Below are 17,126 nucleotides of genomic sequence, written 5' to 3' on the forward strand. Positions count from 1 at the left end.
TGTAGAATCGTATTAGCGTAAACGTAGGTTCGTACAGGTGCATGCGTGAGAGAAAAGAAAAAAAGGAATTTTTTTTTTTTTTTATAAACAATAAAGGGAATGATATGGTTTTAACAGCAAAGCACAAATTAATAGAGTACATATATATACCACGGTTCAAAAAATTCTTCCATCGTTCATTACCACTCCACTGTAATTACCATCCGACCAAAAATAATAATAATAATAATAATAATAATAATAAAAACTTATCTGACTGACTATTTTTTTCGTTTTTTTTTTCATAACTTTTAATTATTTTATTTTTTTAAATTAAACCGAATTTTTTTTTTTTTACAAAAGGAAAAATAAGGGATAGTAAAAATAAAAAAAAAAATTTTTACAAGTTTAAAAGTTGAAAAGGTCATTTAACATGATGACAAAGAGAGAGAGAGAGAGAGAGAGGTAAGAAATTTTGTTTATCTACGTACGAGATTAACTAACACTAGAAAATTTAAATAGTTTTTTTTAAAGAAGAAAAAAAATAATAATAATAATAAAAAGAAAATTATATTTTAAAGATAATTTTTTTTTTATCTATGAAAATCCACCTGTGTACAGGTGCCGCATTTGCCGGTAACACTTTCGGTACCTTTTTTTTTTTTTTGTGTACATGATGCGCGGGAGTTACCATCTTTTTTTTTTAAATTATTATACCGTACGTTTTTTTTCCTACTTTGATAATCTTATATATAAGACAAAACCAGGCATGGAAGGTTTTTAAAATTGTGCGGAATCTAATTATTGCTTAGAAAGAAGACTACTCTTGAATAAAAAAAAAAAAAAAAAAAAAAATGGAGATTCACATTGACACGGACGGGTAATTTTAGGCACGAGAACTTGGGGCAAAAGCGGACTATACTCATACCCGTTTTTTTTTTTTTTCATTTCAAGGTTTTTTTGTTTTTTTTCCTATTCTGTCTCATGAGAAATTTCACAAACCTAAATTACCAGTCATTTGGTTTCTTTTTTTTTTTTTACCTTTCAAATATGTTTTATATTGTAGCTAAACAAAAAAAAATTTTTTTTAATTTTAAACGCTTTTTCCACGTTTTGTTTTTAAATTTTTATATCGAGAGTTAAAAAAGAGAGAGACAGAGTGAGGGAAAGGGGGGAATCCCTTTTAATATCGAAATTAAAGCATGAAAAAAAAAAAAAAAAATCAATCGACAAAAATTTATAAACAAACAAAAAACGGAAAATTAATTTTTCGTCTCTTCTCTTTACAAAAAAAAAAAAAAAAAAAAAAATTTAAATAAGTTTACATGGATTAATTATTATTATTATTATTATTATTATTGTAATATTTCACGTGGTTATACCTTAAAAAAACAAAATGAAAACTTCATTTTTTTTTTTTTTCAAATAAAAAAAAAAAAATCCACTCGAAAAATAAAATTAATAAAAAAAAAAAAATATATTGAATTGATTTTGAAATCTAATTTTTTTTTTTTTTTTACAGATTTTCTTCTGCTTTTTTTTTTTTTTTTTGTTTTTACTCTGGAGGAAAAAAATAACTTTAAAGCTAATTTAATGCTTTAAAACCCAGGCTTTAAAAATAAATTTAGGGTTAGGGCCTGGAATCTTTTTATTCCCCACCACCACCACCCGCCGCCATTTCCGCCGCCACCGACGCCGATGACGACGTCGGCATTTTCATCCCATTTTAAATTTCTTTTCATTCATCTTTTATCTTTTCGTAAAAAAAAAAAATTTCTTTTGATTGATTTAAAATTGTGTAGAGAAAAAAAAAAAAAAATTATTTTTTTTTAACAATTTAAAATTCAATTCCCGAATGAAAAAAAAAAAAAAAAAAAGTGGAAGAAGATTAAGGAGAAGAAGAAGAAAAATTAGTCGGATCCTTTTTTTTTTTTTTACGTGGAGAAAGTTTTTTACCTACCAACTTTATTATATTATTTATAAACTCATTTATATGAAATTTTCGTGAGATTCTCAACATTTACACACACACACACATATTCATACAATTATTAAATGTCAGGTATATCATTTATACCTGTACTCATTTAACTTAAAAAAAAAAAAAAAAAAAAAAAAAAAAAACATTTCATAAACTATCTTTTTAAACATTACCATAATTTTCGGTCATTGACTTTTAAAAAAAAAAAAAATTTTCCCTACGAAATTAAGCTTCCATTATTATTATTATTTTTTCAAAATAACGCCATCATTATTTAAGAAATTTTTTTTTTTAAATTAAAATAAATGTTAATTTAATTTGCACGATAATCATTTTTCTTAATTTTAAACCCTCTACGGAAGCATCAGCAACAACAACAACAACAGCAACAACGACAACAACAACAACAACAACAACGACAACAACGACAACAACAACAACAACAACAACAACAACAACAACGACAACAACGACAACAACAACAACGACAACAGAACTATAAACAACATACTTATCACCACCTTTTTTTTTGTTTACATTGATAATAATAAATATATTATTATCATTATCAGCATCATTTAAAAAAGAATTTGCAAATAATAATAATAATAATAATAATAAAATTTTTTAAATTTCAGGACCGGAAATAATTTTTTTTTTTTCTATTGAGGAAGAAAGAAAGAAAAAGTTCCTGACAATGGCACTGAAAGAATTCACGGCTGAATTTGAGGACCGTGGGTCTTTGGTGCCATCTTCAGTAACTTAATACGTGCCACACAAACAACAACGACAAACAACAACAACAAAAAAATTTTTTTTTTTTTTTTTAGTATCTTAAGAAAGAAAGGTACTCGATCAATAAGGCAACATATACTTTCATAATATTCGTAATTTGCATTTCAAAAAAAAAAGAATGTTAATAATTACAAAAAAAAATTTTTTTTTTTTTTTTTTTGATCGGTCATACCAACTTGTTTTACATAATCCATCTTTACAACTAATGATCTTTCTGCACTTTTTTTTAAAATAATAATAATAATAAAAATAATAATAAAAGAATGCATTTAACGAGTAAATATAATCACGACCATTAAATTATCATTAAAAAAAATTTTTTTTTAAATTTTTTTTCGGTGGAAAATTTTTTTTTTTTTTTTCTCCTGTAATTCGTTAAATTTCCGGAAGAGATCCGTTCAAAAATTTATTTATTTATTTTTAAATAATTACTTTAAAAGTTTTGTTTTAAAAAAATGACAAAAAAAAATACGATTAAAAATAAAATTGTAAACTTTATAAGCTCTTAAGTAGTTATATTTTTATAAAATTTAACGTAATTTTCTTTTAATGGCTGATACAAAAAAAAAAAAAAAATTTAATTTTTTCGAATATCGTGAAAGGATGGAAAAATATATAGAAGAGAACTATAAACTATACTATATAGTAAACTATAACAGGTGAAAATGTAAGTCTATAGTTTATAAACAATCAGGGAAAAAAAAAAAATTATTTCAAGGTAAGTTTAATTAAAATTTAATAAATTTCTCACACGATTTATTATTATTATTATTTCCTTTTTTTCTAGGAAATTAAATTTAAAAATTTTATTTTTCAAAAAAAAGAAACGAAGAATAAGAAGATTTTTATTTTAAATGAATAAAAAATAAGATTACTGATTTATTTTAAAAAAATAAAATTTCCCCAACAACAAACCGAGAAGAATACAGAAAAAAAAAAAAAAGTAACAAAACTTTTTTTAAAACCGTGAAGTTAAATATAACAACCATGAAAATGATGTTTCGATTCAATGATTTACGAGAAAAAAAAAAAGAATTTTTTTTTTTTATCATTTTTTCGTGACTGAGCAATAAAAAAAAGAAAAAAAAATTTTTTTTTTTTTGAGAAGATACATGTAATGAACCTAAAAATTTTTTACAATTGTCCACTAGGAATAAGAAAAAAAAAACCTCGTGTACAAAATTGAAATTTTGCATTAAAAATCGATTTTTTCCTTTTTTTTTTCATTACCTTTCTCTCTTCCCCTTCCTTTTTTTTATTACCCTTTCTAAAAAAAAAATTACTCGTTTAAAATTTATGTAAAAAAAAAAAAAAAAAATTTTTTGACCGTCGTCATTTTAACACTTTTTTTCAAAACGTTTACTTTTTAATTTTTTTTATTTTTTTAACGATACATTTTCCATTTGTCATCATTAAAATTTATCATAATAATTTGTTTTTTTGACCACACACACACGCACACACGCACACTCACACGCACCTTATTTTATTACCTTCTACCCCACTTTTAATATTTAAGAACAACATCAACAACAAAAATCGTGAGTATATATTTATATATTTTTTTTATTTCGAATATAATTTATTATTATTATTATTATTATTATTATTATTATTATTATTATTATTATTATTATTATTATTATTATTATTATTATTATTATTATTATTATTATTATTATTATTATTATTATTATTATTATTATTATTCTGTAAACTGTCGTGAATATAAAATGAAAAATTAACTTTGGGAAGAAGAAAAAAATAATAATAATAATATAAAACGTTGTTTAATAATACAATTGTATACTGTCAAATACAAAAAAAAAATAACGTTCGTGTGTTATTATTATTATTATTATTATTATTATTATTATTTATTAAATTTTCCTTTTTTTTTTTTTTTTTTAAAATTCTTTATAAAAATAATTTTATTTTATTTATTTAATAAATAAAATTTTGTCATTTTTGTTTAAACAAAAAAAAAATATATGAAAAAAAAGATGGAAAGAAAAATTTAAAATCGTTTGTAATTAATCATAAAAATAATAATAATAACGTTTTTGCTTTTTTGTTTGTTTACAAAAAAAATTATTATTATTATTATTATTTTAGGTAATTTTTTTTTTTTATGTAAAAATTTCGCGTGAAAATTTTGACTGAAAATTAATAAAATAATAATAAAAAATTTTAAAAAAATAAAATAAAAGATTTTCTCCTATGAAATTCTGTGAAATCTTTTTTTTTGAATTTTGAATTTAATTATATTACGATAATAATAATACGAATCAAATAATAATAATAATAATAATAATAATTCGAGATTTAATTAATAAATTATAATATTTATATAAACAAACACGTGCGGGCGTACGTATTCAATTATTTAAAAATAATAATATTGTTTTAATTATTAAAATTATAAACCTTATATAAATAACATGTTGTTGTAGTTGTTGTTGTTGTTGTCGTACGCGTAATAACAAACAACAACAACACTCTGTTAAATATGATTTTTGGCAAATTTTCTAACCGCAAATTAAAATTTATAATTTTTAGTGGTATTAAATGAGATAAATTATGTTAAATTTAATAAATATTTTATTAATATGTCGTAATAAAACAAAAAATCTTAATTTTTTTTAGGAATATTCTTTCAATCCAAAATAATAATAATAATAATAAAACATTAAGACTTTCACTCACACAACCTTTGAATCAAAAATTAGTTTGTCCTTCGAAAAGTTAAAAAAAAAAAATACAATTACAGAGTCCACCAAATGACCGTTTTTTTTTTTTTTTTTATTCGTCTGCAATGATGGCCCGGATACAATCACGAAATGATGTTTTTAAATCATTTGAGCAAAGGTGCATAAAAAAAAAAAAAACAAAATTGTTGAAGATGTTCACTTGGCCTCAACTAACTTAATTAACAACAACAACAAAAAAAAAGGTACGTAAAGAGTAAACCTGATTTTTTTTTTATCTTAAAAAATCAACCGAGTCATTATTTGCCATATTAATTTTATTATTAAACGTAATTCTTGTGCCACTTTTTTTTTTTTTTTTTTTAATTGTGGAATACCAACGACATGTACTTGAATAAAATAATAATAATAATAATAATACGGTTAATTTTAACGGTTTAAAACAAAAAATTTGTAACACAATTGTGAAAAAACATCATTTAATTAATTATAATATTAATAATAATTATTATTATTATAATAAAAAAAAATTATATCCAAAAATGTTTTGTTAGTTGTAATCGACATTGAGTTTTTTTTCCATGATAAATGACTCATGAATGGTATTAAAAAAAAAAAAAAAAAAACCAATGTGTGTTATTTTATGTTGTTTTAGGTAAACAACAAAACAAGTTTTAAAGGAAAACATAATTTTAGAAATTAATAATTATATGCTAATTATTAAAAAAAAAAAAAAAAAAATGAAAATATTATAGTTGATTATTTTAAAATCAAAGAACCATAACACAAAATAATAGCCTTTGATGATGACTATTATATTTAGTTTATATACAATTTATGGGGACTTACGGTCTAAAAAATAATACGCTCTGATTCTGTTTTATTCTTTTTTTAAAAAAAAATTAATTAGTTGAAAAAAAAATAACAATCTTACCTTTGAGCTCTCAAGTTGTGCGAAGTTAATTTCAAAAATAACGTTTTTTTTTTTTTTTTTTTTTTTTTTGTACATTTAAAATCCCCTCGTTAATTATAAGAGTAAAAAAAAATAATAATAATAATAATTTAAAAAAATTTTTTTTTTAATGTTTCCTCTTTTTTTTTTTTTTCTAAAAAATTTTTAAGCCTTTTTTTTTTATATTTAGATCATTCAAAAAAATAAATAAAATAAAAAAATTTTTTTTTTTATATTGCACTAGTGTAAAAATTAAAATTACATTTTAATGTTTAAAAATCTTTATAAGAGTTTTGTTTTTTTTTTTTTTTGTTTAATTAAATAAATAATCACTGAAAATTTATCCGAATGATATTTTATAAATTATTTTTTTATTTTTATATTAAATTTTCTTTTGAAATTACTGATTTTAGATTTTTGCAACATGTGTGATTGTATTGTTATCTTATGAAAAAAATTTTCAACCGATTTTTACACCACTTTTTAAAGTTATTTTCACTCGTATAAATATTTAAACATGAATAAACTTTTTATAATTAATATACAACATATTAATAATAAAATGGACTCGTGTAAGTATTAAAATAATGTAAATAATAAGAAAAATTTTAACTTAAAAAATGTCATAGTTATCCATTTTGAAATTTTATAACGAAAAAGTCGTGGCAGCAACAATTTCCAGTTATGATTTACTTTATAAAATGGTACCAGCAAGTTATTTAATACACTTTCGATTATTATTTCATTTTGATTTAGTGTTGTAAGTTTAATATTATGTAATCAAATTAAAATCAGCTTTCTATGTTAATTATTAAGAATTTTTTTTATTTTTTTCTCTACAGATGTTCAGTTTCCAATCACTTTTAATTCAAAAACAAAAAAAAAAAAAAATTCAGTTAAAAATGATTAATATGTTTAATAAGTAAATATCTGACAGATAAAGTTTAATCCTATTCTTAAAGAAAAAATTTAATTTTTTTTAAACAATGTATTCGTATATATTACTGTTTTTACTTTTCGTTAATTTATCAGGTTTGTAAAAAAAAAAAAAAAAAAAAATTAATAATGAATTAATTAAGTAATGTTGAAGTTGCCAGTGTAATTTTTTATACCATGTGCATTTTTACAGTTCAAATTCGTACAAAATGTGAAAATTACACACTTCAGTCATCAAAAAATTTTCATGAAATGGCAGAATATATTCAACAGCCCATGGAATATACTTGTCCAAGAGATTTTGATCCTGTGACACACACAATGTGTTGTCATGATGGAAACTGTTGTGAGCCAACATTAGTGTCGATGGCTCCGGTACTTAATAAAATACATAATAAAATTTTTTTTTTTTTCCCCCCGCTGATAATTTTAATTATTATATTTATATTTTTAATTTTCAGTCCAATGATTGGATAATAATGGTCACAGCTATTTTAGTTATATGTTCTTGCCTTGTGCTTACAGTTTTAGCTGTAGTTTGTTGTTTTTGGAGTAAATGTCCACTTTACAATGCTTGCAGAGCCAATTACAGTACCAGTAATGTTATAGTATATTGTAAGCATCTCTCAATCACAAAAATAATTTTTTAATCAAAACATATTTAAATAAAAATTTTTTTTTAATCCAGCATTGGGTAAAGAAGATCCGACACCTCTTATGCCGGCAGAAGATGGTAAAGGAGGTCAATATAAGCCGCAACCGGTCAAAATAAAAATAATGCAAGATGTTTAAGCTTCACTATTGAATTAAGTTTATTTTTATATTTATATTAATTGTGTTTTTATTAAAAGCAATGAAAGCTATTGTAATGTATTTGCTTGTGTGATATGCTTCAAAAGTTTAAATGAATTATGCTTTATATGTAAAATTTATATGCTTCGATAAAGTGATTTAAAAATATTTTTATATAAGAAATTTTACTTTTTTACTGCTTATATTACAAAGTGTTAGAATTAAATGAAATTTTTTAAGCCCAAAATGGTGAACCTGCAAAACTATAATAAATTTTACTCATTCAAATGTTTGAATATTTTTGATACATTTTAATTTAAAAAAAGTAGTATTAGTTTGAAATTTTTTTTTTAATTGATTTTTTTTGAAATATTTAAATTTTTCTATTGAAATTACGACTGATTACAATTTTTAAAAAAAAAATGGGGTAATAATAATAATACTCGTATTTTTTTGATAAGAAAATTTTACAAATTTAAATTTAGCATTATTTAATTGAGCAAATACTTTACTTTTAAAATTAACAAATTTTTTTTTATTGGTATTATTTATTCATATATATAAAACGCACAAAAGGTGTACATTATTTTAATGTATCTAGTCGTCAAGGTATAAGTTATAAAATTTTTTTTTTTCGATTTTCAATGTTAAACCGAGGTTTTTTTTTTTAAATAAAAACTTAATTCATGAACTTATGTTGTTGAAATTATTTTAAATAACTTCTATCTTGATCAGTATTAAATTGATATTATTTTTAATAATTTCTTTGTAATATATATTTTTAATGTTTTTTTTTTTACTTATCGTACATTCCATTTTTAACATAATTTGCTCAATATTGTTTTTATTGTGTTCATTTACTTAGTATTATTAAATATACAAAAAAAAAATGTATTACAAGGTGAAGTTCAATTTTAAATTATTACATGGTATTTTATTTGGCTTTAAATTAAATGTAAGCTTTCGATTATGTATTTTCTGCTTTAAGTTCTTTGAAAAATTGTATTTAAAAATTATGCTCTCTTAAACTTATTTTTGTGTTTTAAAAATTAATCAGTATTAATTTTTTTTTTTTTACTAGTTTTAACTAACAATGAATTTTTTTTTGCCATCACTTTTTACATATTAATTAAGCAACTTTATAATTTTTGTTTTTAACTAGCAATAATTATTTGTTTTTTTTTTTTTTTATAAAATTAAATAATAAATAAAAAACAGTATTTTTAATTTTAAATTCAAGACTGTTGCAAAATATGTAAAAATATAAGTGACTATTAACAAAATTTCTTTTTTTTTTTTAATGTTTTATTTTTTGATTATTTTTTATAAAAATTTTATTGGGATAACCCAATTCAATTAAAAAATATCAATAAAAGAGAGTCGAGTACACAACAGAGACAACACGCTAATTAGATTATTAAATGCAAAAAACTTTCTTTTAAAATTGAAAAAAAAAAAAAAAAAATTCAAATTTTAAAATTTATCGACCAACTGTAAAATATACTGTTCTTCTTTTTGTTTCGCTTCATCGTTTCCACTTTCTCCCAAATTTCCTGCATATTCTAAAAAAATAAAATAAAATTACAAATTTTTGTCAGTTACATTTGTTTTCTTCAAATGTAATAAAATAATTCAAAAAAATAATTACCTCTCATAATGTGTCTGATTGCTTTTAAGGATCCACCCCTGAGATTTATTATTTGTACTACTCTTTGTTTGATACTCGAGGGACCGCTAGAACATACTTCTAATAAAATATAATCTATTAACTGTAAGGTAAATAATCCACCTTCTAATCTTTTTAAATAAACTTCTTCTTCGTCTAATTCTTCTTTGTCAATCTGATAATATTTAAAATTAATTTATTTTCTTATACATGACTAAAATATTTAAAGTCAAACTTATTTTGAATATAAAATTAAACTCACTCTTAAATTTTCTTCTATTTCCATGTCAACTTCTTCGACTTTTTCTAAATATTTAAAATGAAGTTCTAAAAGTCTATCGACTTTTTCATGATCGTTTTCAGTAAATTTACTAAGTAATCTTTGTCTTTGTGATCCTTTACAATTTTTCATCATACTGCATACAATTGACAAAACATGTTCTGTAAAACAAAAAAAAATTAGTGAAATTTTCTTTTTAAATTGTACAAAAAATTTTTAATAAATAAAAAAGCTTTAATTCATCACCTTCATGCTCTTCAACTGTGATAACTTTCTTCCTGTTTTTTTTCGGAGTTTTCATAAACAAAGGGAATATTGTTCTGAGGCCTAATATATCAACAAATTTATTACAATTGTCTTTTCCCTCTGGACCAGACATGGCATGATCTAAAACTTTTAATGATCCATTTCTTGATAATTTTTTTTCCCTAAAAAGAATTTTAAAAAATTAATTTACAAATTAATTAAAAATTAATAAAATTTTTTTTGTCATACCTAAGCATTAAATTCATTAATTGTAAACCTTCTCCCTTAAGGAATTTGTCTTTGTTTGGATGAAACATTAAACATGAACATAAACAATTAAATAAATTTTCCATCATTTCCTGTTCCTCCGTTGAAGCAGGATCATGTCTTTTATAATAAGCAAGCTGTTGTAAAATCACATCAATACCATCTAGTTCTCCTATTAATTCTCGATTTTCTGGAGTGTTTTGTAATAGAATTGATAAAATTTCTGATGCATAAAGTTTGTTTGCATCAAAAGGAAGCTTAACCCTTAGTCGTTTTAGTAACCAAGAGAACAGACCTTGTTTTGCAGCATTGGCACAAATTTGAGGCCTAAATTCTGTTAAATTTTCAAAAATAGCTGGAAATAAATAAGGAATTTTTTTTTTAATTTGAAAATAATTTTTGAATTTTTATCAATTAAATCAGGTCAATTATTTTAAATTTTGTGGGTATTAATACAAATTAGTGTAATAACCTAAAGTATTGTGAACTCCTTCAGCCTCTTCTTTGACCGATTCATCTAATCTTTCCAAGTTTTGAACTAATAAAGCACAAACTTGTTGATTTAGAAGTGCATCAATAAGGGAATCAGCTCCTTCTTTACTCTCGTGGAGAATGTCAACATCCGTTATTTCCTAAATTAAATATTTTTTTTAGAATTCAAAATTTGAAATCATAATTGTGATTATTTTAAAAAATATTACTTGTAATAGATCAACTACTGCTACTGCTATATCAGTATTTTCATGTGATAAAAGTTCCAAAAGACTATTGATTGCATTAACTTGAACCAAAACTGGATATAAATCAGGAACTGTAGCTACGACATGAAGTTCTTGAATAGCTTCGTGAAGTTCAACCTCAGATTCCATAAATTTTTCAGGATTATCTGGAAATTTTATTCTCATTTCTTGATTTTTTAAGGTCCTTTTTTCAAAAAGCAATGTAAGTTTTTTTAATGCTGTATCATCTAACACACTATCCTAAAACGATTCTTAATAATTAGAAATTTAAAAGGTTTAATAGTTAAATTGATGTTATTATAATAATAATGAAATTACCTCTGTCATAACCATTTCATCCACCAATTGCTGAATTTTTTCTCTTTCTTCATTGGTAATAACTCCACCATTGCTTGCATCTTCATTTGATTCAGCCAACATTTTTTTTTCCAACTCTTCTTTCATTCGCCGAACTTTTTCAGCTCTTTCAATTTCAACGGCTCTAGCCTTAGCCATTTTGCGAAGCTTTCTTTGTCTATTGTAATCATCATCTTCTTCATCTGAATCTTCTCCTTGAGGTCTTTTGGGAGTATTAATTGGCTAAAAAAAATCATATTAAATATATATTCAATTTTGTTGTTGATTATAATATAAAGTACTAATTTTTTTTTTTTAAATTTTTTTCAATATAAGTAAGCAAATAAATCTTGTTTTATTTATATTGCATTTAATTTTACTTTAAAAGCTAAAATATCTCCAATATCCATGGTTCTGTTTGTATTTTACCACTTATAAATAATAAAATCCTCGTGTAAACAATATTTTATTGCTGCCACGAAAGTTTTCATTCATCAGATTGACTCTGTTCCCACGTTTACTTGGAATTTTAGCGTTTCAAAATGGCGAATGTCAGTTACTTAATTTACATTTTCTCATTAAGTTTTAAAATATAATTATTTAAAAAATTTTTTATGCTATTTACAATTCATTTTTAGAAATTTAATTTTGTTTTTTTTTATTACTTTTTTTAAATTTAGTATTTTTAAATATTATTACAATTTGAATACTAATTGCATTACTTTAAGTATGTAAAATGAGTAAAATTTTTAGATATTATTTATTTTTATATTTAAACAGTGCAGTATATGAAGTATGCCTATAATAATTTTAATAAAATAATTTTTTTTTTGTATTTTTAGGTTTTTGTTTCAAGCAAACAAAATGTCAGTCAAAAAAGAAAAATGTTTTAGTAATGATAATACAGAAATAATAAACAGACAGTTGATAACTGATATTGTAGGAAATCCTCTGATAGTACACAGTGGTGTTATGCTGTCTTCTGAAAAAGTACTTAAAGAAAGTAGTTTTGCCAATAATGTAGATAATAAAACAAGAAAAATATTATTTGAAAATAAACTTTGGAGTTTAAGTGACAATACATCATCAAATTCAGCAGACTGTTCTATGTGTAAAAATTTGTGCTTCCAGTGCAAGGGTACTTGTGTTACTTGCAAAAATCCTTGTCAAAAATGCTCTGTAAAACATTGTAATATATCTACAGATACAGATGATTTTGACAAGTATTTAGATTCTCAGGCGAAAAAAATTAAAATTCAAGTAAAAGTTAAAACAATCGGTATTGACACTTGTGATTTAGATAGTCATTTTGATTATTATAGAATAGATAGAAAACCGATAATAATTCAAAAAAATGTAGCAACTGATTGTATTGATTTAAATGTCAGAACAATTGTTAAAAAACCAATCAAAAATTCAATCGGTATTGATACCAGTGACCTGTTGGCAAATACTTCAAGACATTTTTTGAGTGATGACAGTGATTGTGATTTTTTGCCACTACAAAATAAAAATGATAAAACATATTATAAAAAAAATAATATTTTAGAATCAAATATCAATAACAAGTATGATTTTAAGAATTCTACTGATCCTCAAATTAATAACTCTAATTTATTAGTGTCTAATGAAGGTGGTGATCAATTAAGTGAAAATAATAGTTTTAAGGAAGTAATTTTTGATTCTTGCTCAACTTCAGATGAATCCGATGTTGATCTTATAACATCGTGTAAACTATCAAAATGTAGAAAATTGGCAAAATTACACAAAGTATCTCTTAAAGAAATCAAAACTGCAAATAAAGTTTTATTTAAATGCAGTATTTGTGAAAAAGTATTTGATAAAAAAAGTTTAGGAATATTACATTTGGGGAGTCATTTAGATAATAATAATTTCAATTGTTTAGAATGTAATAAAAAATTTTTGTCATTAGAATTGTTGGTGTCACACATTCAAAGTAATCATTCCTGTTTAAATGTTGATGTAATGAAAGAAAATGAAAATATTACAAAAGAAAATATTTCAAATAATAGCACTCAAAAATTTCATGGTAATAAAATTTATCAATGTGCATTTTGCTCGAATGAAAATGAATCTTTGGTTCAATTTGATTCGTACAAAGCATTGTATTTGCATAAAAAAATAAAACACGGGATAACCAGATCAAAAATAAAAAAAAATGAAAATAAAGGTGAAAAAAAGTTAAGAATAAAAAGAGAATTTATTTGTTTGATTTGTGGCAAACAATTTAAAAGTTCAAAAGCATTGAAAGATCATTCTCCCGTTCATACTGGAGAAAAAAATTACCATTGCGATATTTGTAACAAATCATATACAACGAGTGCTAATTTAAAAATTCACAAGAGAACTCATACAGGTGCGAGAAATTTTGTTTGTACAGTTTGTAATAAAGCATTTCATAAAAAAGATAGTTTAAAAGTACATTTTAGAAAGCATTCTGGAGAGAGACCTTTTCAATGTGATTTATGTCCAATGAAATTTGATAGAAATTACATTTTAAAAAATCACAGATATACTCATTTTTCAGAAAAAACATTTATTTGTCCCATTTGCGGTAAAACTTTTACAACTCACGGGGGTTTGAATAACCACGAAAAAGGACATAAAAAAGATCCACTAGTGAAAAAACCGCGAAAACCAGCAGTAAAGCCAACATTAGATGCTGAAAATGCTGTAATATGTGACGTTTGCGGGAAAATTTATTCAACGAAAAGCAATTTGAGAATTCACAAATTTGTACATTTGGGTGTGAAACCCTTTGAGTGCACAATTTGCCATCAAACGTATGCAAAAAAAGATTCAATGTTGACTCACATGAGAAAGCATACAGATGAAAGGCCATTTGCTTGCGAGACTTGCGGAATGACATTCTATAGAAATCACACATTGAAAACTCATCTTTTACGTCACACAGGAGAACGTCCTCACAAATGTAAAATATGTGGTAAAAGTTTTACACAATCTTCATCATTGGCTTACCACGTTAAAAACCATGACAAAAAAGTCGAAAGGAAAAGAGTCGTAGGAAACGGTACGGGAAAACCTAAGAAAAAACGCATTCTCCAGGGTAACAGTAAATCAAATTTAAGTAACGTGAAGAAAACATTATTAAAAATTCAAAAAACAAATTTAGATTTCGAGACGGAAGAATCGAAAATTATTTTCGTGAATAAAAAATTAAACGAAGAACCTTCGGTGATGAATAATTTAAGGAATTCGCCGTCGGGAAATTTAGAAGAAGAGAAAACAATGTCGAAGGAATCGCATTTTGCATTCACCGTACCGGAAAAGGAAATTCTCATACTGGATAAAAATCTCAGCGTTGAATTTTCAAAAAATATTCACGGGAATAAAGACGTGGATCATATTTTAAACATGGATAAAGATCTTTCGTATCACAATAATCAGTATAATCTGGGAAAGTTCAATTATTACATAGCGGAAAGTCACGTTTTCTCGGTGCCAAAAGACTCGGTGAAGGTGAAAATGGAAAAAAATGACGGAGAAGTTGAAAATTTAATTATATCTAAAAATAGTAGTTACATAACAAAAGAAGGCACATTAATCACGCTTAACCGTAATACAAATTTAAAAGAAGAATATTTAGAATTAAGAGATCAAAGATTAGATTTAAAAGGGGAAACGGGAGTTCCGATAAGTGGGGAAATATTAAATGCAGCTTTCGTAAGCGACGAAAATGGTCAAGTCATACCTTTTAGTTCTATGACATTGCAAGGGATCAATGCGGACAACAACGTTAATTCCGTCATATCCGTAGACGGCGAAGGAAAAAAAGGTTATTCGAAAGGTCCGAAATTAACAATGTTGGAATCTAAATTAAGTTACAACGTACCATCGTCCCAAAGGTTTCAAAACGATAAAAATCAAATTAAAAGTAATTGTCACATAATTAATTTGAAAGATGAAAAAGGATCGCAAAAAATTCAAATTGAATTAGAATCTCCATCTTTTCATTATCAGAATGCTGTAGGTGAAGATGGTACGCTTCAGGGAATCCCCGGGTTTTATACAAACGTACAAACTAACGAAATCTGAAAGAAAATGAATGATGATAATAATAATTTTTTAATAAGATAAAATCTATAAATATCAAATGTAATGTAAAGTAAATTATACTCTTCGAATGCATTCTGTGCATAAATATAAAAAAAAATTTCACATTTAAATTATAAATAATCTGCGGTTTGTTATTTAATGTAAGGTATCGTTTATTTTAAATTATACACTTTTTTTTATATTTTTTTTTATGTAATATTACTTTACACAAATGTACATAAATATATATATATAATTTAAAATTAAATAACAATAATAAATTATTGATTTTTATTATTAGGGAAACAATTCAATCTTTTTTTTTCCCTCTATCTTTAACAAAATAAAAAATTGTTCTGGGAAATAATGATTGTTCATACAAAATCATATCAAAAAAATATATGTATTTTAATAATATGACAAATCCGTTATTTTTTATTTTTTAAATAAAATAATACTGATGATAATTCTTAGAAAGATACAACAAAAAATATTTAATTTATTAAAACAAGGCAATTAATTCTTAGTAAAATATGTATTAGGGGGGAAAAAAAATCATTTAGTTTAATTTTAACAATTGTTAAATAAATTCATACAATTTAATCAAAATAAAATTATTTTTACATGAGAAAAATATATTATTTTCAAAATATAATAAATCAAAAGTAATTTATTATTATTAAGTTTGACATGTTTGCAAGTTGTTGTTATAATCTTAAATTTTAAATATTTACATTTGATTCAAGTACAATTTTTTTAAAATTGAAAAATTTTATTTTTATTATTGAATGATAAAAAAATTAAGTATAAAGGATAAAAATCCCGCCAAAAAACATAAAAGAAATAATTTTTTTTTTTTAAAGCCGCCATCTTTGATAATAGTTTAAAAAAAAAAACATCATTTTAAATGAAATATTGTCACACAGCTATTGTTTTCAAACCCTACTAATACATATAAAAATAGATATATATATTATAAAATAAAAATAAAAAGTCACCAAAACAAAAACTAATTGTCAAATAATAATAAAAAAATATGAAAATGTATAAAAAAAAAAAAAAATTGGTATGACGTTTTAGTTTTGCATTTAATTAAATAGGGACTTACATGCTTTACAATGGGTCAGGACATGGTCAAGTGTAAAACCGTAAAATAAGAAAAGAACTATTTTTTGTTGCGGAAGGATACTGTCTAGCCATTTTGCCAAAATGTTAATAACAATTCATTATGGCGTAGACATTTGAATGCCATGAGTGATATTTAACAAAAATTACTTTTTTTTTTTTCTTTATTTCTTTCTTTTTTTTTTTTTTTTTTTTTTTTTTGTGGTAATAAGTGAAAAAAAAAAAAAAGAAAAGAAAAAAGTTACG

General features: G+C 23.2%; 3 protein-coding genes and 1 non-coding gene across 4 annotated transcripts; 3 read left to right on the forward strand and 1 right to left on the reverse strand.

Moving 5' to 3' along the window:
* Positions 1–2,644: 2,644 nt before the first annotated feature.
* Phum_PHUM033890 lies at positions 2,645–2,726 on the forward strand. The gene has a single exon (XR_009833505.1). It is a non-coding gene; the product is annotated as a microRNA, putative (microRNA).
* Positions 2,727–7,603: 4,877 nt separating this feature from the next.
* On the forward strand, positions 7,604–8,143 carry Phum_PHUM033900 (uncharacterized protein; the record flags this gene model as incomplete). The annotated part of the gene is made up of 3 exons (XM_002423008.1): positions 7,604–7,726; positions 7,813–7,966; positions 8,040–8,143. 3 exons carry the CDS (start codon positions 7,604–7,606, stop codon positions 8,141–8,143), a joined length of 381 nt encoding a protein of 126 aa, XP_002423053.1.
* A 1,356-nt stretch (positions 8,144–9,499) lies between these two features.
* Phum_PHUM033910 (uncharacterized protein) lies at positions 9,500–11,837 on the reverse strand (the record flags this gene model as incomplete). The annotated part of the gene is made up of 9 exons (XM_002423009.1): positions 9,500–9,548; positions 9,636–9,696; positions 9,792–9,984; positions 10,072–10,250; positions 10,336–10,517; positions 10,585–10,957; positions 11,075–11,204; positions 11,322–11,582; positions 11,661–11,837. The coding sequence occupies 9 exons, from the start codon at positions 11,835–11,837 to the stop codon at positions 9,500–9,502; spliced, it is 1,605 nt and encodes a 534-aa protein (XP_002423054.1).
* Positions 11,838–12,542: 705 nt separating this feature from the next.
* Phum_PHUM033920 (krueppel c2h2-type zinc finger protein, putative) lies at positions 12,543–15,755 on the forward strand (the record flags this gene model as incomplete). The annotated part of the gene is made up of 4 exons (XM_002423010.1): positions 12,543–13,158; positions 13,300–13,551; positions 13,585–14,772; positions 14,833–15,755. 4 exons carry the CDS (start codon positions 12,543–12,545, stop codon positions 15,753–15,755), a joined length of 2,979 nt encoding a protein of 992 aa, XP_002423055.1.
* Positions 15,756–17,126: the final 1,371 nt, after the last annotated feature.

Source organism: Pediculus humanus, genomic scaffold, assembly GCF_000006295.1.
Source record: "Pediculus humanus corporis 1103172107383 genomic scaffold, whole genome shotgun sequence".
NCBI classification, from domain to species: domain Eukaryota; kingdom Metazoa; phylum Arthropoda; class Insecta; order Psocodea; family Pediculidae; genus Pediculus; species Pediculus humanus.